We start from the raw sequence: 26,118 nt of genomic DNA, 5'->3' as shown, positions 1-26,118 counted from the left end.
GTATTTTCACTGCTGTGGGCGCGGGGTTTGATCCCTGTTTGGGAAGCTAAAATCCTGCAAACTGCGTGGCATGACCAAAACTAAAACCCGAAGGAAGGGGGGGAACGGTGCTCCCCAGCCGTAAGGGTTAAATGAGCACTGGGCACGCGCGTGACCTAGAAATATTACTGTCAGACTGTCAGAGGACCCGGAAGCTCAGAAGGGGGCACGGTCCACCGTGATCTGAAAAATTCAGGGGATGCCAGGAGCACACACGCGGGGGGACCCAGGTCTGTGGTGTCAGGCAGGAGACAGGCACGGCCGGGACAACTGGAGGACTTTATTTGCTACATTGACAGCAGCTCTGCCTGGGGCGGTGGCTGTCGTCTACATGGAATGTCCGGAGTGGGGGATGTGGATGGCTAGCGTCTCCCTGGGGGGAGGCGGGAAGGTGCGGCCTCGGGGGGAGTGGCGGAGGGGGTCTGGGGTCCAGCGGAGGCTCAGAGGCAGCAGGTCCAGTGTGCAGGGCGCGGGCCGGCGGGCGGCGCTACCTGATGGAGCCAGCAGGGGGCGCTGCCTCACAGGGCCGGCACCTCACGGCCCGGCTGGCGGCGCTACCTCACGTGGCGGCCAGGGGGCGCTATCTCGCGCTATCTCACGGGCCCGGCAGGGGGTGCTGCCTCACGGCCCGGCTGGCGGCGCTACTTCACGGGCCCGGCAGGGGGCGCTACCTCACGGGCCCGGGGGGCGGCGGCCACGGCTGCTCCGCCAGCTCCCGTTCCAGCTGCTTGAAGCGCTTCTTGGAGGCCCGTTTGGGCCGGAGCTGCCGCAGGCAACCCGGGAGGTACTGGTCCAGCAGGCTCTGCAGGGACAGGGCGATGCGGGAGCAGCTGAGGCCGAGGCCCCCCAGAGCCCCCCCAACCCCAGCCCGGGCCGGGCCCCACCTCCAGCATGAAGGCCGCCACGACGTTGAAGGCAACCAAGCCCAGCAGCAGCAGCTTGAACGGGGTGCTGGTGATGCTCTTCAGCGTCAGTGGCCCCTGCAGGGGCCCGGGGGCCAGGACGAGGCCCACCAGAACGGAGCCCAAGAGCACCAGGGCCACCAGGAAGGGCACTGGTGGGGGGGAGCCCGTCAGGTAAAGGGGCCCTGAGGGCACCAGCCCCCAGCCGGCCGTCCTGCGCGTCCCGCCCAGCGCATCCCCCCAGCGCATCACCATTGCTGTACAGAGGCCGGCGGAAGGGCGCTCCCTTGGACACAGCGGCCGCCAGGATGAGGTACTGGAAGCTGGACAGGGAGAAGACCACCGTGTTCTCGTAGTTGGGCAGGTTGTCCGGTGCGGGCACGGTCCTGTTCAGAGGCACGAACCTGGGGGCACAGGGCCCAGGGTCAGGGAACCAGGGGAGGGGACGGGACATGGGGGGATGCGGACCGGCTCCCGCTACTCACCAGGGCTGGGCCACCATCATGAAGTAGCCCCCCAGCTGCACGCCGGCCACCAGGGCCACCTGCAGCAGCAGGCTGCCGAGCACCGGCCCGCTCAGCAGGGACCCGGGCGGCCGCGCCCGCCCCAGCACCCGTGCCGGCCCCGTGCGGCTCATGAGCACAGCCACCGTGGCGGTGATGACCAGGTCCACAGCCAGGAACTGCAGGTCGCCCAGGTTGGTGTTGACCTGCCGGCGGAGAGGGGGCAGGACAGCTTCCAGTCTGCCAGGAGGACCCGCCCTGCCCTGAAAAGCCCTGCTGCGGGAGGTGTCCTGGTGCCCCGCCTCTCCGCAGCCCCTCGCGGCTCTGGGAACTGCTGGTCTGATGGAGCGGACACTGCCCTGCCTCTCTGCAGCCCCTCACGGGTCTGGGGAAGGCATGCCCGCTGACCTGGGTGGCCTCATTCTGATGGGAGCGCCTAGCCTGAAGGCGGTCCTAGAGGACTCACAGCTCCTGCCCTCCGCCCTCCCCAGGCTGCGGGTGGACACAGGGCAGAAGCCAGCGCAAGGCCTCCGCCGCCCGCGGCGTCACCTGCTTCCAGGGGGTGTTCAGCGTGTGCTCCCAGCAGAGAGGGGGTGATGCCCGCTGGCAGGATGCAGGGGGCACAACTGAGGTCTGGGTCAGGGCACGTGGGGAAAGGTTGCTCCGTGGGAGAGAGGCCACCGCCTCCTTCACCCCAGCCTGAGCTCTGTCTCGGTCTCCCAGGGGATGGGGGGAAAACACGAGCCCAGGACAGCTACTCTGGTTTCTGAGGACCTACTGTGCACCAGGGGCTCAGCGCTTTCACCATCTCAGACAATCCTCGCTGCTGAGACCCACAGTGCCCACGCCACGCGGCTGGAGCAGGATCTGCAGCCATGCCGACTACCAGAACCTGCTGACTCCTCGCCCCTCGGCTGAGGGCCCAGGAGACGCTCACCGTGTAGAGGATCAGCACAGAGATGAACTGGGTCAGGCTGTACAGGGCCATGTACTTGAAGACGCTGAACGACGTGTCCAGGGAACAACGGCCTTCCCTGGGGAGCGAGCATGGGTGTGCGGGGTCCAGGCCCCGCCCAGCCCCTCCCAGCCCCCGCCGGCGCTCGGCCTGCCTTACCTGATGACCATGGGCACACACTCGATGCTGGCCACGCTGGAGGTGAAGGGGGAGACCACTGAGGCCTCGGCCTGGGAGAGTGAGATGCCCACATCCGCCGCCTTCAGGGCCCCGCAGTCATTGGCGCCGTCCCCACACATGCCCACACAGTACCTGGTGGGGACGGGAGGGTGGGCAGCCCGACTCACCCGCCGGCTCTGGGCCCACAGGGGCCTCTGTGGCTGGGACACCACCCCCCACCCCGGGAGTTTGCAGGCAGAGAGGGGGCTGGCTGCACCCCCTGCTCGCAGGGTGCCTGGGAAATGCTCGGGAAACGGCGCGCTGTGTGCTCAGTGAACAGGTGCGGTTACGGCCGTGGGGCCTGAATCCACGCACGCAGAGGGCGGACAGCACTTGGCCACTTTACATACGGGTCTTGAGCACCTGTGGCTTTCGGTATCTGCAGGGACTCTCAGAATCACTCCTCTGCAGATACCAAGGGCTGGGGTGCCTGTTAGCAGGACAGACCCAGGGGTGCCCGCGGAGTTCTCCAAGCTGAGGGCTCCCTAACGCCCAGGGTGGGAGCAGGGACACGTGGGCCAGCCGCCCCCTTCGGCCTACCCGCAGGCACTCACTGGAGCTTCTGCAGCTCACACACCAGCTCTGTCTTCTGCTCAGGCGCCATGCGGGCAAAGATGGTGCCCTGGACCAACACCTGGGGGCACGGGGAGGAGGGAGGGGCTGAGGCGGCCCCGAGGAGGCAGCGGAGCACGGCGGGGGTGGGGTGACCGGGGGACCCCGGGGGCCTACCTTGGGCAGCAGCTTGGGGAAGTGCTTCACAAGGACACTGAAGCTGGACCCGCTGAGGGCCAGGTGGCTGGACCGGGGGTCTGGCTCCATGGTGCAGCTGGCAGCCAGGTCAGGACCCTGGGGGCCCGGGAAGGTCAGCTCAGCGCCCCCTGCTCCCCTTGAGAGCTAGGGCTGGGGCAGGTGACATGGGGGTGGCGGCGTGGGGGGCTGTGGCTGGAACTCGGGGTCAGCCTCACCTGGGCCCCGTTCGTGGCTGCGAAGGACTCCACTGGCTGGAGCTGAAGGGAGGCACGCTGGCCCTGCTCTGGGGGCACGGCGTGGACGATAACCAGGCGCTCCCGGGGGCCCACCATGCCGCAGCCCTGGGCCACGGTGACCGCCGTCTGCAGGTTGTCCCCTGGGGGTGCGGGGCAGGGTCAGGGTCCGGCCGCCGTTGGGGGGCCATCCTAACCCTAACGTGTACAGCTGGGAAAACTGAGGCTGGACGGACTCCGTCCACTACGATCGGCTGAGCGAGCTCAGGCAGGGCACCAAGGTCTCTGAACCTGGGTCTCCTCATCTATACGACTGTGTCAAAGGTCCTAGGAGAGGGCTTCCCCAGTGGTCCAGTGGATAAGAACCTGCCTCCCAACGCAGGGTCACGGGTTTGATCCTTTGTCCGGGAAGGTCGCACACGCCATGGGGCAACTAAGCCCACGAGCCACGGCCACAGAAGCCCGCGCTCTGGGGCCTGCCAGCTGCGACCACTGAGCCCAGCGCTGCCACCACTGAAGCTCGGGCACCCAGAGCGTGTGCTCTTCAGAGAAGCCACGGGAGCCCGCGCACTGCAGAGAGAGCAGCCCTGCTCGCTGCAGCCAGCGACAGCCTGAACCCGAGACCTGGAAACAACGCGCAGCCAGGAAGGGAGCCAGCTCACGTGTAGAAGTGGGCTGAGGAGAGGCGGGGCCCGGGGTCAGTCCCACATGCACCGTGTGATGCTGGGGCTCTGCTGGGAAGAGAGTGTGTGTGTGTCTCTGTGTGTACATGTGTGTCTCTGTGTGTACATGTGTGTGTGTACACGTGTGTGTACATGTGTGTCTGTGTATCTGTTTCTGTCTCTGTGTGTATGTCTGTACACATGTGTGTGTGTGTATGTTTGTGGGTGTGTATACGTGTGTGTGTGTGTGTAGGGCTGGGAGGACCAGGGGAGGACACAAACCCACTGCGTCCTTCCGTGTCACCCTGGCTGGAGTCTTTCTTCCTTCCTCCGTGAAACAGGCCTTCGGGGCTGACCTGCCCCTCCGCCCTCAGGGGTGCTCACCCAGCCGGTGGGCCCCAGGCTGTCACTCCTGCCCAGCCTCACCTCCCTCCTCTGTCAGCTGGGGTGACAACTACTGCTTAGAGTTGACGATACTTGAAATGTCTGAAGAGGACCAGACCGGGAGCAGGAGCCCAGCAGAGACGCCCCAGAGCGGATGCCGGGCACCCTGCCCTCTCAGGGCCACCCCGCCGGCAGTACCTACCTGTCACCATGACGGTGCGGATGTGGGTCTTGCGCAGAGCCTGGATGACGCCCGGCGTCTGAGGCTTCAGTAGGTTCCTCATGACCAGCAGCCCCAGGAGACTCAGCTCCTGCTCCACAGCGTCCCTGGGGGGCAGGCCCGGGTCAGAGGCCGTGGGCCACGCGCCTCCCCAGCCCCCGCAGGGCACCGGGCCTGGCTCTGCGAGCGCGAGGCGGGCGCTCGGTCCCCACCTGGGCAGTTGCTGAGCGGCTTCCAGGCTGGCCGTGACGGGCAGCGGCTTGCCGGCAAGGGCCACCACGCGGTAACCCGCGGCCGTGTAGCTCTGCAGCCTCAGGGCGAAGTCCACGGGCACTGCCGGGGGAGGGGTGGGTCAGGGGGCGGGGCCGGGGGGGCGCCCTCCGACCGGAACCCGGGGGCCCCTTCACCTGTCGCGGGGTCGCAGAGGCTGGCCACCAGCTCGGGAGAGCCCTTGACGCAGGCCTCGGGCTGGGCGGCGCCTGGCCAGGCCACCACCACGCTCATGCGCTGCAGCGCCGACAGGAAGGGGAAGCGGCCGAGGATGCTGACGGGCGCCGGGGGCTCCTGCGGGACCGGAGGGCAGCTGAGGGCTGACCGGTGGGCTCCCGACACCCCACGCCCCGCGGGCGCCCCCGCGACTCACCATGCCCTGCAGGTGGGGCTCCTGGAGCGGGGGTTTCATCACTGCCAAAACCTGGGTCCCAAATGTCGAGTCTGTAACTGGCCCCTCCTCCAGGACCTGGGAGGCAGGCAGAGGATGCGGGGATCAAGGGGCGGGGCAGCCAACCCTTGGCCCCGGGAAAGAGACAGTAGGAGAGACTCGAGTTAGAAGCATGGAGGACTTCCTTGATGGGAGGCCGGACGGAACAGACGTCACAAACGTGGGCTCTGGAGTGGGGAGGACCCGAGTTCAAACCCCGGCTTTGCCCCTGACAAGCCGGCTGGTGACCTCGGACACGGTACTCCAGATCTCCCCGCTTCCTCCCGGTGAGGCAGCTTTTAGGCCCCCACTACGAGATGAGGCCCCTGCAGCAGAGCGCTGGCATGGGGTTGGCACGGGCCGTGGCCACTGCTGTTCTTGGTGGTGGGTAAGAGAGAGACGCCCTGGGAGTCCCAAAAATGGAGATCAGGGGGCTCAGCCGAGGTGGGCTCACCCTCTGGCCCGGGTGCCCAAAGGCAGGGGGACAACCTGCTTGGGCTCCTCACCCAGCCAGTCGACTCCACCATCTTGAGGTCCATGGGGTCGCCCACTGGGGTGTCCTGCAGCCGGCTGAGGGTGTGGCAGGTGGCCAGTGCCCGGAGCAGGGGCCCCATGGGCAGGCGGCGGGGCTCCGAGACCAGCGGCAGGAACTCCTGCCCCTTCAGGGGCACCACCCCCATCACGTCTAAGCCGTCCTCAGTGAGGGTACCCGTCTGCAAGGGGGCAAGAGGGCGGGTCAGTGGCAAGTCCTAGGTGAGCTTGGTCCTGTGGCGGTGGGCGCCCGTGTCCCCAGTGAGGGGGGCCCCTGGGAGCCCCAGGAGGCAGGGCTGGAGCCAGAAGAGGTCTCTGTGCTTCCAGACCTTTGATCAAGCAGGCCCCTCAGCCAGGATGCCCCACCAAGCCCTGGGGCTTCTCTGTCTGGCATCATTCCCTCCAGGGATACTACCCCGCCACTTGTCCACTGTGGCACCAAGAGGGCCTGGCTGTGCCGGGCTCCCAGGGAGATGAAGGAATGAATGAATGGATGAATGGGGTGAAAGGATTCCCGCATTTTCCGCACCGTGTTTCAGCGGCTCAGTTCCACACTGGCCCTTTCACGGGCCTGGGAGCTCTGCGATCTGACCACGCTCCACTCTTTCAGTTTAAATAACACCCGGGGCTTCCCTGGGGGTTGCAGCGATAAGAACCCGCCTGCCAGCGCGAGGATCCCAGGCTCGGGAAGGTCCTACATGATGTGGGCCGCTAAGCTCGTGTGGCATAAGTACTGAAGCCAGTGTGCCCAGGAGCGTGCGATGCGGCAGGAAATGCCCCACGACGAAGCCTGGGCACCGCAGTGAGAGAGCAGCCCACTCGCTGCAACAAGAGAGAGCACGCAGCCACAAGGACTCATCGCAGCCAAAAAAACAACTGCGCAGATAATGTCCAGCCTGCTCACCAGGGCCCGCCAGCCTTTGATCAGTCAGGGCTCTGCGGGTCTCGTCTCTTCACTGTTTCCCACAGTCTGTTCCTCCAAGGAGCCAGGAGCCACACGGCTTATCCCCTCCGCTGGGCCAGCCCCACTCTCACTGCGGTGGGGGCCACCCCTCAAAGATCATGTGGGACTCAAGGAGCCTTGACTGCCCTCTCTCTCTAAGGGCGTCCCCCCGCTGCCTCCTCCCACGTACCCCATCCCTTCCCTCCTAGAGCCCATCGCCAGCTGCAGCTCTCCAAGGTCCTTGGTTCGCTCATCCTGGTGCTGGGCACATCTCTGAGGGGCTGACTGCCGGATCCCCTGTGGTACCCAGGGGCTTCCCAGGTGGCGCTAGTGGTAAAGAACCCACCTGCCAGTGCAGGAGCCAGAAGAGACACAGGTTCAATCCCTGGGTCGGGAAGATCCTTTGGAGGAGGGCATGGTAACCCACTCCAGTATTCTTGCCTGGAAAATCCCACGGACAGAGGAGCCTGGCAGGCTACGGTCCGTGGGGTCGCACAGAGTCGGACACGACTGAAGCGACCTAGCATGCACACTGGTACCCAGCAGGCCCTCAGTGGTCTTCAAACAAATTAGGTGATATCGGACATTTTGCATTTCAGACCGTGAGCACGACACAGGTGGAGGGCACCTCTGAGTGTCTCCATCCCAGGACACAAGGCGGTTGCCGGTGCTCAGAGAAGGGCCCACGGGCTGGCAGTGGGGACAGCAGGCGCTCGGTCAGCACTGCAGGGTGAGGGGTGTGTGGGTGTGTGCGGGGGGGCCTGGCTGTGATGTCGGCGTCCCCGCAGCCCCTACCTTGTCGAAACACACCAGCCGGAGCTTGCCTGCCAGGTTGATGCGCGCTGGGTGGACGCAGAAGATGCCCTGGCTCTCCAGCCGGCTCTGGGCGTAGAGCGCGCACATGGTCATGGCGGCCGGCAGGGCGGGCGGCACGGCCACCGTCACCACGTCCAGCGCCCGGATCACAATCTCGCCCAGGGGCACCTGGCAGGAGGCGCTGTCAGGGCCAAGGGCCAGCCGGCGTGGGCCCTGGGCCCCCCCAGAACCCCCCCCAGCCCCCAGGCTTACCTGGTTGTGGAGGAGGATAATGATGCTATAGACGGTGCCGAGCAGAGCTGGGGAGACAGGAGAGGCTCAGCGGGGCTGGGCCGGGGCTCAGTGCCCCCGAAGGGCAGGGTGCAGGGGCCACTCACCCACGACAGAGAGGGCGGCCACGAACTTCATGCTGTGCTTGTAGAACTTGAAGCTGAGTGGCCGGGGGTGCAGGATGGAGCTCACCAGGCCCCCCTTGGCCGTGCAGAACCCTGGGAAGGGAAGCAGGGGTCAGGAGGGGTCACGCGGCCTGCCCCCACACCACCCACAGCTCCGGGGTCAGCGATCGCCCAGCTGGGGACCCACAGCTCCTGCCCGACAGGTTTACTCAACACAGAATCAGTAAGTAACACCAGCTACAAGCTGGGTGGTTTACTTCAAATCTAGATTGCAGCTTTGGCTGAAAAGAAGTCCAATCTGGTGACACTGGTCCCCTTCCCACGCGGCAGGGGCCTCCTGGGGAGCACAGGGCTGCCCTCCCTCAGGGGGCTCCTTCCTTCTCGCCAAGGTCCCGCCCGCTGCGCCCAGCCGGCCCGCCCGCCTCTATGTCCTCCTCCGGCTGCTGACCCTGGCATCCCGCTGCGCCCAGCCGGCCCGCCCGCCTCTGTGTCCTCCTCCGGCTGCTGACCCTGGCATCCCTGTTTGGCTCTCCATCTCACACCTGTCTGTGTCACCACCGCCAGGACGTGGGGCCCCACAAAGGCCCGGGCCTGCAAGACGAGGGTCCCGCAGAAAAGCGTGTGCCGCCGGTGGGTCTCCGGGAGGTAGGGCGCCGGGCCCTCGGGCAGGGCCGTCTTCAGCACTGGGATGCTCTCCCCTGGGGGGTACGTGGTGTGAGGCCCAGGCAGCCCCCCCACCGACCAGACCGAGCCCTAAGCAGAGAACTGGTACGGAAGTCCTGGGCCTCATTCAGCTCTTCTAACTGCGTGTGAAGGAGTCACTGCCCCCATTTTACAGAGAGATACACTGAGGCCCAGAGCGCGCAGAAGACCCAGGCACAGTGAGGCGGTCTCAGTCCAGGAACCGTCTCTCCAGGGAGCCGGGAAAAGTTGGGGGGTCAGGGTCGGGGTAAGGCACTGCTGTCTGTCCACTGGGATTACTTGTAACCAGCTGTGTTACTTTTATAACTCAAACCACCAAAGAGATTGACTCCAGCCCCAAGCCGGCTGCTGGTGAAGAGCAACACGGCCTCCCCTGGGGTCTGTGGGGCGGGAAGAGGTGAGGTCAGGACGGTTACCTGAGAGCAAAGGGGAAAGAAAGCTCCAGCTAGGACCGTTCTGAAAGGCAGAGGAGCTTGGCAGCGGGTGGGGGGGCGCAGCGCCAGGGGCAGGGGCTAACCTGTCAGGGAGCTCTCGTTGACCACGCACTCGCCGGCCACCAGGGCCGCATCACAGGGCATCAGGCCGCCCTCCTGGGGCAGCACCAGGCAGTCTCCGGGCACCAGCTCGCTGGAGTCCACCCACTCCTCTGCGGGCAAGCTGGGGGTCAGCAGGGGCCAGGGCGGGGCCGGGGGTCACCGGCTCCTCCCCTCCGCCGGCTCCTCCCCACCTCAGCCTCTCCCTTCCCCCAGCCTCCTCCCCTCTCCAGGCCGCCCTCCTCCCCTCTCCAGGCCGCCCTCCTCCCGCACTTCTTACCTCCCTCGGGCCTGCAGACGCACACCCGTACAGACAGCTGGACCATGTCCCTCAGGGTCTGGCTTTGCTGTGGGCAGGCGGACAGCAGGGCACGGGTGGGTGGAGGTCCCGGGACGCCCGCCCCGTCCCCGCCGCCCCGCCCACCCACCTTTCTGGTCCTGTAGACAGACAGGCAGATGGAGACTGCAGAGACGAGCAGGATGCACAGGGCGTACCAGTAGTAGTGGTCGGCCAGCCACAGCACGATGCTGAAGGCCTGGAACCCATAGTAGGGGTTCAGTGCCTGGGGGGGCGGGAAGGCAGCGTCAGGGCCCAGGGCCCAGGGCCCCCGGGGGGGACCAGCCCCGGAGCGGAGGGCCGACGGCTCCAAGGACGGAAGCCAGGCCCGTCTCCTGGTCGGTCCCACCCCGAGTCCCTTGGCCCCGCTCTCTGCTCTAAGGGGAAAACAGGTCTGCAGGCCAGGCTCCCCCCACGCACAGCGTCCGCCTGTCACATGAGGGTGAGGGCAGCCCCGCAGGCTGCCGCCGCCAGCTCCACCGTGCCACGGGGTCTCTGCCTGACGCCCCACGCCCCGTGCGGCTGATGGCCCGCACCAGGCCGCGCTCCGGGCCTCCCCTCTGTCTCTCCGGCTTCCGCCCCAGCTCAAGGGCTGTGTCAGCTCATACTCTCAGTGTGTCCGGCACTGGCTTCCCTTTGTCCCCATGTGACCCTGGCCGTGTCTTCCCCCCTTTGAAGCTCCGGCTCCTCGCATGTGAAGCGCGTCCCTGCCGCGAGGCTGCTGGAGCAGGAAGGCGGGCAACGCACACAAGGACCCAGGCGCTGGAGCCCAGCTCTCGGTGAAGCGGGAGCCCCGGCCGTGTGGGGTATCTCGGCCTCAGCCCAGCCCAGACCAGAACTTCTGATCCCTCTCGCTGAGCCGACCAGGGCGGGATCTGAGTCATCTCCACTGCGGAGAAGAGGGCGACAGGCAGGGCCTGCTTCTGCTAAGGGGCCCGGAGAGGGCAGGTTCCCAGGCCAGGTCACACAGGGCCAGAGCTGGGGCGAGGCCGGGACAGCCCTACCTCGTCCACCAGCAGTTGGGGATAGGACTTGACCGGGACGCTGATCACGTTGGGGCCGTAGACGGCCTTCCTGTAAGAGAGTGACAGAGCCGTCAGGTGCGGGGTGGGCAGTGGCAGCTGGACCCTCCAGCAGGGATGGAGCACCCCACTTCACAGCCGGGGAGACCGAGGCCAGGGAAGGCAGGAGACTGGCAGCAGGCTACACCCTGGGGCGCAAGACAGAGGCCCGGCCCTCAGGCAGCCCCTACCTCACAGTGTGGTCCTGCAGGCCGAGGCCAGCGCTGGCACGGCGGAGGTCATCACAGGTGCGGCTGCGGTCCAGCAGGCTGTGGGAGCGGAGGGGGGCTGGAGCGGGCGGTGGGGGCTGAGTTCTGTCCCCGCTCCCGGCCCACCTCTGCCACCCCAGCCCCCAGGAGAAAGCGCGTCCCCCACTAACTCTGGGCCTGAAAGAAGTGAACGTGTCAGTCGCTCAGTCGTGTCCGACTCTGCCACCTCATGGACGGCAGTCTGCCAGGCTCCTCTGTCCAAGAATACTGGAGTGGGTTGCCATGCCCTCCTCCAGAGGATCTTCCCGATCCAGGGATCGAACCCAGGTGTCTTGCATTGCAGTCAGATTCTTTACTGTCTGAGCCACTACGGAAGCCCTAACTTTCCCCTTTTGTTCCTCTGATCGGGCCTCAAACCCTGTCACCCAAGAAAAACAATGAGAGGTGACGAGAATACTTAGCAGGGACAACAGCTGCTATTGTTCAGTGACGTTTAGTGCCGCGCTTATTTACTGACATCAATGCCAGAATGAGTGGAAAACAACACGCTACAAGACGTTTTAAGCATCGTTACCAGTCCCGCGTTAACAGGTTGTGTGCCTGCCGCTCTGATTTTGAAATACATATGTATATAGATAAAGTTGGCATAAGTTTTGTTAAAGCAACTACATTAAAAAAAGATGCCGCCTTAGATAGGTCACTTAGCCTCTCTGGCCTCAGATGTTCAGATGCAGGATGGAGCTGGAGACAGCACCACCTCCCAGGGCTGCGGGTGGGGTCAATGGGGTAAGCTCTGCACAGCGTTTGGATGGCTCCTAGCACAGACTGAGCCACGAACACTGCAGTGACTCCTATTCTCCTCTCGCAGCGGAGGCTCCTGGGGCATCCACACGCCCGCTGGGCGCTCACCTCTGGGCGGCGCTGCCTTTTACCAACCACCTGTCGTGGCTTTAGGGCTCCTCCTGGCTGTGTGAGCACGCCCTGCCCAGGACCCAGGAAGGCCGGAATCGTGCCCGAGTTAGCGGACTCCGCGACCAGTAACAGCCAAGAGAGTACCGGTATGGCCCCCTGGTTTGCTCCTTGGGTGAGGGCACCCCCGGGATTGTGTGTGTCACTGGCTCAAAGGGGCCCCCAAGGCCTGCACCCCGGGCGCCCACGATGAGCCCCTCCGCTGCCTTCTCCCTGCCTCGACCCCGGTGTCTCCTGGCGTCACCTTCCAGCTTCCCTGCACCTGAATCCTGTCTTGGGGTCTGCTTCTCCGGGCTCAAACTAAGACATAAAGTTTAGTTAGAGGTCATGTTTCTCAAGCCCTTAATAGGTGGCAGAGCAGCTACAAAGACCCCGCTCTGTGCCAGGAGGTCCGCGTCCAGGGCGGGCAGTCTGCTCACAGCGGCGCTGCCACCACCGCCGGGTGCTGGGCCAAGCCTTGCACTCAAGCGTGTGCTTTACATTCCAAACAGCGCTAGGATGGGGCTTCCTTGGTGACCCAGCGGTTGAGAGCCCTCCTGTCGACGCAGAGGGCACAGGTTCGAGCCCTGGTCAGGGAAGACCCCACGTGCCCCAGGGCAACCAGGCCCCTGCTCGCCAATAAGAGAAGGCTCCGCCCTAAGGAGCCCGTGCGCGCCAACTAGAAACAGCGCCCCCAGCGGCGAAGATGCAGCACAGCCCTAAATAAACAACCTCAGAAAAACTCTGGAACTCGAGGCCAGGATCCCCTTGGCGACTTATTTACAAACAGAAACCATGAGGCCCTAACAAGCCCCGTGACCTTCCCGGGGTCACAGGGGGCCGAGGCCCGGAGCTGAGAGCGGAGTCCACCCTGGGCTGCCCCCCGCCACACCCTCTGCCCAGCCCAGCGCCGCCGCGGTGCCCACCTGACTTGGCGGAAGGCCTGCTGGGTCTCCATCCAGACGTAGCGCTGGCCCCGGAAGACATAGTAGCGCAGCCTCCGCTGGAGGGGGCACAGAGAGGGGTGTGCGCGTTGGGGGCGGCCCCAGGAGGGTGTGCGCGTGGGGGCGACGGACAGGGGCCCGGGCTGAGGCGTGTGCCTGGGGGGCAGGCGGCAGGCAGGGGCCCCGGGAGAGGGGTGGGAATGAAAGAGGTGACCCACCAGGGGCTCCCTGGGGCTCCAATGGCCGAGACCCCTCGCCCTCAACGCAGGAGGTGGGATTCCATCCCTGGTCAGGCAACTACGAAGAGAGCCTGCGTGCTGCAACTAAGGGCGAGCGCAGCCTTAATTTTTAAAAATGAATAAAAAATAAACTAATTAATTCAAGATAAAAAAGGTGATCAGCCAGTATCCTGGCCTCCTAGGAGAACCAGAGGTGCCCGGAGCACAGTGGAGGCCAGCTCTAATCGCAGAGGGTGTGAAACGGCCCCGGGACGGGCAGGGCGTGTCCGGAGCCCAGCCGTCCACGTACCCGCTCTTCGGGCCTGTGGAGCTGCGCGGTGTCCTTCCAGGCATCCTCCGGCTCTGCCCCCACAGCCGCCCGGCTCCGGCCGTCCTCTGCCCGCATCTGTGGGGGTGGCTGCAGGCTGCGGAGAGGCTGGGGTTACTGTGGACCCCGGGCCGGCCCAGCACCCGCCTGTCCCCAGTCACCGCGCTCCCTGGGACAGGAGGCCCGGGTCGGCGTCTTCATGGGAGGAGAGCGGGAGCAGGGCTCCTGGGAAGGGGGACACGGCTGCCTCACCCGTCCGCGCCAATGGCCTCCGTCTGCACTTGGACCGTACAGAGCTGCCACGAGCTATCCTGGAACACGGAGGTGTGGACTCGGTCTAGAAGCGATCCTTCCCCTCCCCGGCCCCACCCCATGGCCAGGTGGTCCCCGCTGGAGGAGGCAGGGATCAAGGATGCAGGGGACCTCCCGGGAACCACCCGCCACGCCCTGTCTGCCCACTGCTCAGATGGGAAGGCTGAGGTCTGGGGAGGAGACGTGCCCGTCAGGCCCCACAGAATGTCAGCAGCCAGGCTGGGCCGGGAACCCAGGCCTCCTGCACCCCCGAGCCCGATGCACTGCCACCGCTCCCACTCCAGGCTCTCCCCGCCCCCACCCGCTCACCTCTCTGTCTCTTGTTTCGATGACGAGTGTTTCCGCGTGGGCCAGGGTGCAGGGCCGGAGCCGCAGCCGCACCCCCCACAGGGGCTTCCACCGGAACAGCAGCAAAGGGAGCCCCGCCAGCATCCAGACCACGGCGTGATAGCCGATGGCTCTCCATGGACTGCCACAGTAACCGCTGAGCCTCTACACCGCGGGACAAGGCCAGGGCAGCTGGGTGGGCTGGTCCACCCCCACTCAGAGCTCACCCGCCCCTCCCTGTCCACATGCACGCGTGTTCAGTCACATCCGACTCTCTGAAACCCCCAGGTCACGACTGCAGCCCACCAGGCTCCTCTGTCTGTGGGACTTCCCAGGCAAGAACACTGGGACGGGCTGCCAGTTCCTTTCCGGGGGATCTTCCCGACCCAGAGATCGAACCCATGCCTCCCGAGTCTCCCGCGTCGGCAGGCGGGTTCTTAACCACTGCGCCCGGGACCCTCCCCACCCCGCCCCTCCCCCACGTACCACGGATGAAACTGAGGAGCTGAGGGGATCTGTAGATGTCTCGATCGTCAGGGTCCCATAGCCGGCGGGCGTGCTGCCCACGAGCGGGCTGCTGTCTGTGGGCAGAAGGGGAAGCGTCCGTGGTCAGGGCTTGGCCTCCTTCCTTTTTTTTTTTTTTTTTTTTTTTATTAGTTATTTATTTGGCTGTGCTGGGTCTTAGTTGTGGCATGTGGGATTTTAGTTCCCCAACCAGGGATCGAACCTGAGTCCCCTGCCTTGGGAGCACAGGGGTCTCAGCCACTGGACCACCAGGGGAGTCCCTTGGCCTCCTTCCTTAAACACGACTGAAGCTAATGCACCCGGCAAGTTGGGTCCTCCTGGGTCCTCCTGGCCCTGTTCCCACGTCCTGCTGGCTCTCGCTCACAGCGCCTTGTTTCCTTGAGCGCCTGGTGATTTCTGACTGGCTGTGGCCCAGAGTCGGGGCCCGGGGCCCGCCCGGCTTCGCCAGCACCCACACACCCAGCTGCTGCCTTCCTGGGAGCTCTGTGCCCCACTTTACACCTGGTCTCCACCCCAAGGGCAGGGACAGGGCTCTTCATCCTTGATTAACCTTCCTGCCCAGCACAGGCCTGGCCGTGAGGAGACGCTGAGAATCCGGACCAATAAAACGTAAGGGCAGCCTCACTGTGGAGGTGAAGTGAGGGGGGAAGAAGGAAGAACCCCATCACTGGGGGTGGGCTGGAGGCGGGAATGAGCTGAGCAAGCCCCCAGGGCTGGAGGAGAGACGCTACCACGTGCCAGGGCCCAGAGGAACAGCGGGCAGCTTCCTTCTGTGAGGAAGGGGCCCATTTTAAAGATGGGTAAACTGAGGCTCATGGAAGCACGGTGGGCATTTCTACTGCAGAACTCATTCTTTTTCTCCTGCTTCCCCTCCTGTAGAGCTACATTCCTAGCAGAGCAGGCAGACAGGGGGCGATCTGGGGCCCTGGAGCGGGTAGGACTCACGGCTCCCAGCCTCTCCCAGGGTTTTTCCAACTGCGGTCCCCAGACATCTCGGAGAAGCTGTTAAGACATGACAATGCCCGAGCCCCTCCCAGACCTGCGGGCACGAAGGCTGTGGTGCTGGGCAGCCGCAAGTTTCCCAGGAAGAGCTCGCTGCAGGGGGTGGGAAGCCAGGTAGGTGGGGAGCAACCTGCTGAGTTTCTGGGCTCCCTTCCCCGCCTCCCCAGACAGAGCCCTGCAGAGGCCTGAGCCAAAGGTCCCACCCAACAAACCCAAGGTGTCCCAGGCAGCTGATCCTGTAGCAACCCCCAGTCCCTCAGGGGCTCTGGCCCCAAACACTCGGGTTCCTGCAGCTGCTCCAACCCCCGAGGCAGCCAGGAGGGTCAGCGTTTCCCAAGGACCCACAACGTGTGGGCTCTGCTCCCGGTCCTTCTTATGTGGGTAACACAGTGACCCTGCCACGTGAGCACAGTAACTACCCCCTTTTTACAGAAGAAAGTCAGGCTCAGAGAGGTTAGGTAGGATTTTAAAGCCCATCAGATCAGACCAGTCTGCTTGTCTGTGTGTCCCAGCCCCCACGCCTCCACCTACGGACGGTGATCATAATTACTATGGTAACGATCAGAGCCAGAGCCGCCAACGTCCATTAAGCACCTCCTGGTGACAACAGTGGCTCACACCTGCCACAGGAATGGGCTCCTTTCATTCCCCAGCAACAAGAGGAGGAGCTCTTATCTTTCCTGTCCGTACGAATGGGGGAACTGAGGCTGAGTCACAAAGGCCCCCAAGCGAACGGTGCAGCCCTGAAGTCACGGCCCAGATCCTGTGTTCTGGGGGCCAGTGGGCACCATCGGAGAGCAGGGCACACGCCTGGACCGCCTGAAGCCTCTCTCAGCAAGACGACCCAAAACCCACACACAGCCAGGCTCCACCACGGCCAAGCCACCCGGCCACTGGGCGGCTCAGAAAGCTACGGAGCAGCCACCAGCTCCAGGAAGGGCCTAGTCTCTGGGGAATACAGAGAGAGAGAGAGAGAGAGAGAGAGAGAGAGAGAGAGCGCGCGCGCGCACGCGTGCGCGTGTGAGAGCGAGAGCCACACACACACACGCACACACAGACACACACAGATATACACAGACACACAGAGACACACACACACAAAGACACGCAGAAACACAAAGCCTGCAGCTCTCAATCATCTCACACACACACACACACACACACACACACACACGCACGAAGCCTGCAGCTCTCAATCATCTCACACACACACACACACAGATATACACAGACACACAGAGACACACAGACACACACACAAAGACACACAGAGACACAAAGCCTGCAGCTCTCAATCATCTCACACACACACACACACACACACACACACACACGAAGCCTGCAGCTCTCAATCATCTCACACACACACACACACACGCACACGCACGAAGCCTGCAGCTCTCAATCATCTCACACACACACACACACAGATATACACAGACACACAGAGACACACACAAAGACACGCAGAAAAACGAAGCCTGCAGCTCTCAATCATCTCACACACACACACACACACACACACACACACACACGCACGAAGCCTGCAGCTCTCAATCATCTCACACACACACACACACAGATATACACAGACACACAGAGACACACACAAAGACACGCAGAAACACGAAGCCTGCAGCTCTCAATCATCTCACACACACACACACACACACACACGAAGCCTGCAGCTCTCAATCATCTCTCACACACACACACACACACACACACGCACGAAGCCTGCAGCTCTCAATCACCTGGGCCTGGTCAGCCTCCCCTGGCTCACAGAGACCCCTGGGGGTGGTCCCTTTTGCTTTCTGGCCCCGGCCCAGCCTGGCTTCTGAGGGAGGCTTGTCGGGGCGTCATTCCCTGCCCGTCCTGATGGCAGCGCGACGACAAAGGCCTGAGCCCCCTGCTCTCTGCATGTGTGCGGCCCTCCTCTCTGCTGTGGGTCTGTGTGCGTCTGTGCCTGCAGGTGGGGAGCAGGCAGCTCGCCTTGGGGCAGGACACCAGGCGCTCAGGACCCATCCGGCCTGGGCCCCTGACAGGCCCAGCCCTTTTCCTGTTCTCGCTTCGTAGACCACAGTCCCCGCTGGCCTTCCTACCAGAGCCCCCGCCAGCCCTAGAGACCTGCCTCCTAAGGGGGCAGAGTGGGTGGTCTCTCCCCTTTAGGGCTGACCGCGGCTTTAAGGGGAAAAGCACCTTACGGGGGAATTCCCTGCTGTCCAGGGGTTAGAACTCTGTGCTTCCTCTGCAGAGGGCACTGGTTCGATCCCTGGTCGGGGAACTAAGATCCCCTGCAAGCTGCAAGGTCAAAAAAACAAAACCCCAAACCACCACCACAAAGGGGGCTGACACAGGCCAGGCACATTCAAGGGTTTGACACGCTTGGATTCGCTCATTCCTCACCAGCGTCAAGCGGGGACTGCTTTTATCCCCATTTTACAGATTAAGAAACTGAGGCCCGGAGAGGTGGAGTAAGTCGCCCAAAGGCACACAGCCAGCGTGTGGTGGGATGTGATCCAGGGGGTGTGATCGTAGGGTCCCTGCTCTTAACCGCAGCTCCATGCCTGCCATCGCTGCTGTTCCCATCGGTAACCGTGGTCCTGGTTCTTTCACAAGGGCCTCAGCCTCTCCGGCTTGCCCCTCCCCAGGATCGTAACCCTGAGGCAGCTGGCCCAGGGGATGTTTGAAGTTCCTGAAGCGTGGCCTGCAAGTTCCTGAAGCGTGGCCTGTGCAGGAGGGCGTCACTGGCTCCTCTGCCAAGGAGGTGTGGCTTCCGCCCTGACCCATTTCTTGGGCTCCCTTCCACGCTCCCATCGCCCCATCTGAAAACCCACAGCTGTGCGCTCAGCAGCCATTCCCTGGCCTCCACGCCCCCAGGCCAGCGGCCGTGCTGGGGACCAGGCTGCAGCGTGGTACCCACCAACTTGTCTCACAACTGGAAAGGGCATTATTGCAAGTCCTCTCTGCCCACTTCCCACCTCCGCTGAGAGCAGCATGTCAGGCCTGCCCAGGCGTCACCCACTCCTGCTCACAGCGCCTGGAACCTACTGAATGAACGAATGAGTGAGGGAAGGCTGCCTCACTGACATAACAGGGCAGGGAAGCAACGGGGCAAGGGTCACTGAGTCCCTCTTGTGCCCTGGGCCAGTTGGCAGGTGCCGAGGGACCAGCCTCTTCTTGACGGGCCCCGCTAGAGCCCACCTGGAACTGCCCTCACCATCTCGCTTCCCCCAGGGTCTAACCAGTGTTCCCTCTGGAAACTTCTTTGTGTCTGTCACACGCCCATCACTTCTCCCAGTCAACCTGGGGAAGGAGGAAGGCAGCTTGAAGGAGGAAGTGACATCTATGGAACACTCTAGATTCCCAGCAAGGTCAAGCTCAGGGCCTGCTTTTGCAGAACACCTGTCAAAATACTCAGAAGGCTTTGTTTATATCTACGCGCATCTAAGGCTCCCCAGGGATGGCACAGGAAGGTCAGGGCAGTGTCTGATCTCTTCAGGACTGCTAGCTGCTTGAGTTGAGAAGACTTTCACAAATGACGGCATTGCTCTTCTCAATAACAGCAGCCGATCTTCACAGGTAACCCTCTGATGGAGGGACTATTATCCCATTTTACAGTTGGGGAAGCTAAGGAACACAGCCTCAAGGTCCCTTGCCCAGGCTCATAGAGCTTGAAAGGGGAGAAGCTGGAAATGAGTGGGTCTGAATGAACACATTCCTCCCGTTCACCCTCACAGCCACCTCTCAGAAAGTAAGGATTAGGATCCCCATTTCAATGAGGCTCAGAGAGGTTGATTAACATGTCCAAAGTCACACAGCTCTGAGTGGTCAAGACTAGACTTGAACCTAGTCTGATTCCACAGCCCCGGGGCAATGCCAAGAGCACTGCAGAGGAGTATCGCAGAGCCGAGGGACTGGAGTCAAAGCCGTTTGGGAACCTCTTGTTTCCTGCGGAAGCGCCGGTTTCCTGCTGATGACCCGGCGGAGGCCCAGGGCAGCCTCCTCCCTTGCCGCGCTTCTCCTGCAGCCCAGGAGCTCCTCTCCGGGGCCAGGCTGAGTCAGGGACAACCTGCCAGGAGCTCCCTGATCTATGGATCTGGAGTCCAAGAGCCACAGTCCCTCAGCCGGTCTGCATTCTAGAGTCGGGTTTGGGGAAGTGAGGTGGGAGACAGAAGGGAGGGGCCTGAAGGGTCTGAAGCTGCAGAGAGGATGCTCGGCTGTTGGTGGCCCTTGGCTGAGAAATGAGCCCTCTCTAAACACCGGAGGTCTACTGGTCCCCTTCGCAACAGACGGGATTTAAATTAGGTGGCCTCCAGACACACGGCTTGAGACAGGTGACAGGGACGGTGTGGTCCCTGGACCAGGGCACTGAGGCTTCCTCTGGAGGCCTGGAGTGACATTTGTACCCCAGGGCACTCCAGTCCTGAGATTCAGGAACCCTTGGCTCCTCCAGCTCCATTCATTCATTCAGCCCAAAGGAACACCCGCTCGGAGGCCCGGACGCGGCGACCTCCACGCCTCTCCCATCTGACGCCGGTCTCCGCACCGGGAGGCCCGCGCCCTGGTTAACCCTCTGCACGGCGGCGCCGGGCGCTAAGCCGCCGGGTCTTTAGGAAGGAGCCACCCCGGGCTCCCGGCCTCTCTGGGATCCGGAGTCGGGAGGGTGCCCGGCGCGGAGTTGTCGGGGGCGGGGGGATGTCCGGGGGCCGCTCCCGCGGTGGGGGTCTCTCAAAGGCAAGTGGATCGCGCCCGGGTCCCGTCTGCCCCGGCGGCGCGCTCACCTGCGCTCATAGCGGCTCCTCGCGCTCATCGCCGGCACGGGCGTCGCGAGGCCCCGCGGTAGGGGCCGAGGCGGAAGGCCGGGGGCGCGGGGCGCGGCAGAGCCAGGCCGCCCGCAGCACCTGCAGGACCGGGAGGAGGGAGCGGCAGCCACGGTGCCGCAGTCGGGTCTGCGCCCCCCGAGCCCCACCCCGCGCCCGCCAAGCCCCGCCCTCTGCGTCGGGCCAAGCCCCGCCCTCTGCGTCCGCGCGCCCCGCGGGCCGCCGGGACTTGTAGTCCGAGCTGGCCCCGCCGCGCGCCGGGCCTGGGCGCCCGGAGACAGGAGCGGGAGCCCTGGGGCAGAGGCGCACAGAGAGGGGAAGACGGAGACCCGACAGGACGACCCTCAGACGCATGAACACGGGCGCATTCAGAGATCTAGTCCTCAGATGCAAGCGCGAGTGCGCAGCCCTGCCCTCCCGCCCAGATTCGCGTATGGGGTGTGCCCCAGCTACACCAGGGCCCCCGGGGTAGCAGCACCGCCTTGTTACACAACCACCTCAGACACACACGTGGGTTCGCACACACAGGCTGGACTCCCAGGACCCAGACACAGCTCGGATTCACACAGAGAGGTGATGCTTAGACACAAGGCACTCACACCTGGGAGCCTGACCCTTAGGAGACACACAGGTAAGACCAGCCCGGCCCGCCCCCCATTAGGTACAAGGCACGCTGGTTCAAGCTGCGCCCCCTCTTCTAGGCTCTGTGACCCCGGAAAGCCACTGAGCCTGGGTCTCGTTTCTTTTCTTTTAAAAGCATAGTTACATTTTATTTATTTATTTTTTTGTTGAGGACTATTTTAAAAATCTTTATTGAATTTGCTACAATATTGCTTCTGTTTTATGTTGCCTAGCTTCCCGACCAGGGGTGAAACACCCGCAGCCGCCCCCCTCCAAGTTGAAAGGTGAAGTCTTAACCGCTGGACCTCCACGGAAGTCCCCCTGGGCATCATTTATTGACCTTTAGGAGGATGACGACGTGAGCAATACCTGCTTGACACTGCTGTGAGGCTTACAAGAGAAAAGCACGTAAAGCCCTTGGGACAATGCCTGGCAGCACTGGATAAATGTCAAAGGAAGAAGACACACCTGCCCGGAGACTCCGTCTCAGAAACACCCCTACAGAGGTGTGTGTGCCCACGGGCAGGCTCTGCAGTGATGTACAGAATGCTTCTAAAATGCCAGAGAAATGGCAGAGGTGGGGCTTCCCTGGCTGTCCAGCGGTTAAGAATCTGCCTTGCAGTGCAGGGGACACTGGTGTGATCCTGGTCCAGGAAGATCCCACATGTGTTGGAGCAACTAAACCCACGCAACACAGCCCCTCAGTCTACATGTTGCAACTGCTGAAACCCGTGTGCCTAGAGCCCGTGCTCTGCAACAAGAGGAGCCGCTGCAGTGAGAGGCCTGCGCCCCGCTCACTGCAACCAGAGAAATCCTGGGCGCAGCCACAGAGACCCAGCACAGCCAAAGATAAATAAGTAAGAATTTAAAAATAAAGAAACAGCAGAGGCATAACCTGGGTCTCAGAAGCCTCACAGCATGACTGCAGACAAGCCCGCACAGGTGGGAACAGGAGGCCCCCGAAAAGCACCAGGACCCCGGGCTTGTATGTGGCGTTAGCACGTCGTCCCATAGTGACAGGCACAGATGGTGTCCCCTGACCCGGGGGTCAGCGGCTTCTGGACTAAGGATCTCCAAAGGATTAGAGACCCCGGGCTCCAGGGCAAACCAGGAAGGATCACATAGAGACTGGAACTGGGCCCAGCACATCATTACGCATTTCTGCAAAGCCGGGAGCGGCTCTCGGAGCTGGGAATAGAAGGGTGGACAGACAGGGGCAGCAGCCGGGGGCAAGCAGAGGAAAACTCCAGAGTAACCTAAAGTGGAGAGGGCTGCAAGGAGACAGCTGTGATGAGGAGTACCAGTGTGGGGAGAGACTCCAGGGAAGGGCAGGGAAGGCTTTGACAGTGTCTGATACAAACCAGGGACTCGGTCCATCCGTTTGACAAAGGGGAGGGTGTTGGCAGGACTTGCTGATGAATGGGAGGTAGAGGTGCAGGAATGGAATCAAAGGTGCCTCTCCTCACTGAGTTTTGCTCTGAGCAGGTGGGGCAGTGGAGCCGTTTGCTCAGCTGGGGCTGGGGGAGCAGGCTGACGCCGGGGCGTGGGGCCAGCTTCCCTCGGTTCAGGTGAGAAGACCCGTTTCTTCTGCTGACGCCCCAGGGAGGGCAGCTTACTCCTCTGAGCCCCCATTTCCTCCCTCAGAATTTAGCTCGGTGCCAGTGCAGACCACTTAACCAGGGAACCCTGATTTTGGTGGCAGGCTGGACGGCTGATTTTGTTAAGGGAAGCACACTGATTGAAATGGCCCACCCTGGCCAGGCACCATAGTAACCACTTGCATGAGTTGTTTTATGACAGGAGATCCTGATAAGGAATACGGAACTAATAAGCCACCACCAACAGGAAGAGTTCGGGAAAGGTCGAAAGGAGACACCGCGTGTCCGTCCACTTCCCAGAATCCCTCTCGCTAGCATCCATCTTGGCTGAGCGATGCGTGCGCCACCAGGAAAGACTCTGAATTAGAATGATTGGCCAAAGACCACCCGGAAACTAATCCCATCACCATAAACCCGAGACTGCGAGCCACGCGGCAGAGCAGTTCTCCTGGGTTCCCTTACCCTCCTGCTCTCCACCCGGGTGCGCTTTCCAATAAAGTCTCTTGCTTTGTCAGCACACGTGCCTCCTCGGACGATTCATTTCCTAGTGTTAGACAAGAGCCCAGTTTCGGGCCCCGGAAGGGGTCCCCGTTCCTGCAACACTCCTGCATAAATGACTTCTTCAGATGTCCCTACCAGGAGACTGCGTGGTACAGTGGCCAGGGGCTGGGCCTGGCCCTGGGGAGACCTGGGTTTGGATGCGCATCAGCTGTGTCTACTGTGAGATCTTTAAAAAGTCACTTTCCCTCTCTGAGCCTCTCTCCTCCTCTGTGAAATGAAAGCTCTTGAAACGAGGTGGCAGGAGCCAGCTTTCATGAGGTCCTGGCGCTGGGCTAAAAGCTTCCTAAAAGCAGGGGCTTGGGGACTGCATCTCAATATTTGTCCCTTATTTTTTGTATGGCTCTTTGGGGCTTCCCTGGTGGCTCAGATGGTAAAGAATCCACCTGCAATGCAGGAGACCCAGGTATGACCCCTGGGTTGGGAAGATCCCCTGAAGAAAGGAATGGCCACCCGCTCCAGTATTCTCGTCTGGAGAATTCCTTGAAAGAGGAGCCTGGCAAGCTACAGTCCACGGAGTCACAAAGAGCCGTACACGACTGAGCCACTAACTCGTTCATTTTCACTTGGCATTTAAGAGACTCCAACCTCTGAGCCATCTGGGAAGGAGCCACAGCTGCCAGGTGGTCCACGGTCTTTACGGGAGGAGGCCAAAGGAGGCTTCCTTCCAAACCACAGAGGATATGTGAGGCCCTGCATCTGCCCAGGGTCACCTTTGGGGAAGCGGCTCTCCCTGTGGTCACCGGGCGGTCTGCGGGCCGGGACCCAGGGAGGAGGTTCCCTGCTGCGGCTGCTGCTTCCTCGGGGACCCACAGGAAGGACATAATATACCTGGTTCTGTAACCAAATAGGGTAGGGGAGCCCTGGGGAAAGAACGTCAGGCATGGCTTTCTTGACATAACAGAAGCCATTTTGGTCCAAGCCATTCTGTGATCTAAGCCTGCCCATGATGCTTGCCCTAGACCAGGTCTCAGTAACTAGTGATCTTAAGGGAACACGAGAATAAAGGATTGTTATCAGGCAAGAGAAGTAACACTTGCAAAGATAACACATCAGTTGTAAATGTCAACTTCTGTGTCAACGCTCAACCACCAGATCAACTGGAACCTGATGTCGACCTTTTCCAACTCTTGTGACTTCAATCAACTAAAGCTTGGACTCTGTTGCCTGCCCAAGCCCCTTCACGAATATGCGTGCACCCCTAGCTTAAAACTCCCCTAGTGTTGCTATTTGGGGAGATGCTGCTTTGGGGCATATATATCTATATTTAATCGGGTAGCAGGCCAAGTGGCAGAAGGCCTGACGATGCACTAATTTGGACTGGTTTACTCTAGAGCGTTGCCAAACTTCTCAGTTTCCCTGGTTTCACTACATCTTTGCAAGAAAAGGGATTTTCTCATTAGTGACAAACCCCATGACAAGATGATGGCTGTCTAGACAGATCAGGTGGAGTTTCAGCAGTCAGTCTGGTAGTTTCCTGGGCAGGGAGGAGGCGGGAAGAACACCTGACTGTCGGGTGTCAGCGGCACAGCCTCCTGGCATCCAGCCGTCAGAGCGACGTGGGCGATGAGAAGGGAGCGTTATTAGTGTTGCACAGACAGCCCACCCTCTGCACAGGGGGCCTCCCACTCTGGCCACGTTAGAAATACACCAGTTGTGACAGTCCTGAGGGCTGGTGCCCAAATCTTGCAGGATCTCAGTTCCCGAATCCAGGGATCTAACCTGGGCCCTCTGCGGTGAAAGAGGCGTCCAAACCACTGAACCACCAAGGAGTTCCCAGGGAATTGATCACCTTGGGATGTGATTCAGTTTTCCACACAGTAGGTATTTGAGACAAACCAGTTACTTGCGTTTACAGAGCATCTGCTCAAGTGCAAGCTAGAAGCTTTTTTTACATTATTAGTTTTTTAAACTCATATGTGTTTTTATTTTTGAAGTTTTTTTCAGCGTAACTGAAAACTGTGAGATATTGAAAGTGTACGATGTGATGGTTTGATATACACTGTGAAGGCGTTTTCCCCTCATCAGTTCAATTAACATTCATACCTCACAAACTTTTTTGGGGGGATGGTAACAACTCATATTCTTTTTTTAAAAAAATGCTTATGTATCTGTTTTTGGCTGTACTGGGTCTTGTTGCTGGGCCAGGATTTCTCTGGCTGTGGCGAGTAGCGGCTGCTCTCTAAGGTGCATCGGCTTCCCCTGCAGTGGGATCTCTGGCTGTGGAGCGCTGGCTCCAGGGCAGTGCAGTGACCGCAGCTCATGCGCTCTAGAGCGCAGGCTCAGCGGCTGGTCGTGGCACCCAGGGACCTGCAGCAGCGTGTGGGCTCTTCCTGGACCAGGGACTGAACCAGCCTCCTTTGTATTGCAAAGCAGATTCTTAACCACTGGACCACCAGGGAAGCCCCCCATTTATTCTTATGGAGACTTTACCCACAATTCTGAGAGGCAAATGCTCTTAATCCCCATTTTACAGATAGGAAAATAGAGGCTCAGAGGTTCAACTTGCCCAAAGACGGGGTAAGAAGAGGTGGCTGGCTTCAGCCCTTAGGGAAACTCAAAGCATTCCACAGGATGCCTTTTTGCGAGTGGAAGCACATCAACTGGACACAATTAGGGCACAGAAGTGGCGTGAAGGACGAAACACCGTCCCTGTTCAAGTCTGCAGTTTTATTAGAAAAGTCTTTGTGACTTAAAATAGAACATTCGCCTGCAGTCCAATTGAAGATTAAATAAGCAGTAAATTAAACGACCAGTCGATAACGTACTCTAATTTAGCTCAAGTTTAAATGGGGTGAGAGAATGATCTATGGTTGCAAA

General features: G+C 61.7%; 1 protein-coding gene and 1 long non-coding RNA gene across 4 annotated transcripts; one reads left to right on the top strand and one right to left on the bottom strand.

Annotated features, from left to right (window-relative positions):
• Nucleotides 1-299: 299 nt before the first annotated feature.
• On the bottom strand, nucleotides 300-20,643 carry ATP13A2 (ATPase cation transporting 13A2). 3 transcript variants are annotated; one of them, XM_070778147.1, is made up of 30 exons: nucleotides 20,483-20,643; nucleotides 14,658-14,752; nucleotides 14,154-14,336; nucleotides 13,785-13,843; nucleotides 13,515-13,629; nucleotides 12,969-13,045; nucleotides 11,077-11,154; nucleotides 10,829-10,898; nucleotides 9,916-10,050; nucleotides 9,768-9,834; nucleotides 9,472-9,600; nucleotides 8,795-8,950; nucleotides 8,235-8,345; nucleotides 8,110-8,156; nucleotides 7,837-8,025; nucleotides 6,074-6,280; nucleotides 5,511-5,606; nucleotides 5,275-5,431; nucleotides 5,080-5,200; nucleotides 4,850-4,974; nucleotides 3,584-3,744; nucleotides 3,348-3,464; nucleotides 3,173-3,252; nucleotides 2,559-2,711; nucleotides 2,382-2,478; nucleotides 1,427-1,650; nucleotides 1,194-1,345; nucleotides 924-1,093; nucleotides 685-841; nucleotides 300-633 (listed from the first exon to the last, which is right to left on the bottom strand). In XM_070778147.1, the coding sequence occupies exons 1-29, from the start codon at nucleotides 20,490-20,492 to the stop codon at nucleotides 707-709; spliced, it is 3,516 nt and encodes a 1,171-aa protein (XP_070634248.1). In that variant the 5' UTR covers nucleotides 20,493-20,643; the 3' UTR covers nucleotides 300-633; nucleotides 685-706. The 3 variants fall into 3 exon arrangements, with proteins under 3 accessions (XP_070634248.1, XP_070634243.1, XP_070634253.1); XM_070778142.1 differs by having other exon boundaries at nucleotides 300-841; XM_070778152.1 differs by lacking the exon at nucleotides 20,483-20,643 and adding an exon at nucleotides 17,453-17,611 and having other exon boundaries at nucleotides 300-841.
• A 119-nt stretch (nucleotides 20,644-20,762) lies between these two features.
• Nucleotides 20,763-23,257, top strand: LOC139178982 (uncharacterized). The gene is made up of 2 exons (XR_011563425.1): nucleotides 20,763-21,152; nucleotides 21,376-23,257. It is a non-coding gene; the product is annotated as an uncharacterized lncRNA (long non-coding RNA).
• Nucleotides 23,258-26,118: the final 2,861 nt, after the last annotated feature.

This window comes from Bos indicus, chromosome 2 (genome assembly GCF_029378745.1).
Source record: "Bos indicus isolate NIAB-ARS_2022 breed Sahiwal x Tharparkar chromosome 2, NIAB-ARS_B.indTharparkar_mat_pri_1.0, whole genome shotgun sequence".
Classification (NCBI taxonomy): Eukaryota; Metazoa; Chordata; class Mammalia; order Artiodactyla; family Bovidae; genus Bos; species Bos indicus.
This window is presented reverse-complemented; position numbering and strand designations above follow the sequence as displayed.

Excerpts from the sequence above, each read along its gene's own strand:
- ATP13A2 (XM_070778142.1), bottom strand. Across the intron at positions 3,253-3,347 it reads TCCCCAAGCTGCTGCCCAAG|GTGTTGGTCCAGGGCACCAT; the intron begins GTAGGCCCCCGG and ends CCGTGCCCCCAG. Across the intron at positions 842-923 it reads TGGCGGCCTTCATGCTGGAG|AGCCTGCTGGACCAGTACCT; the intron begins GTGGGGCCCGGC and ends CTGTCCCTGCAG.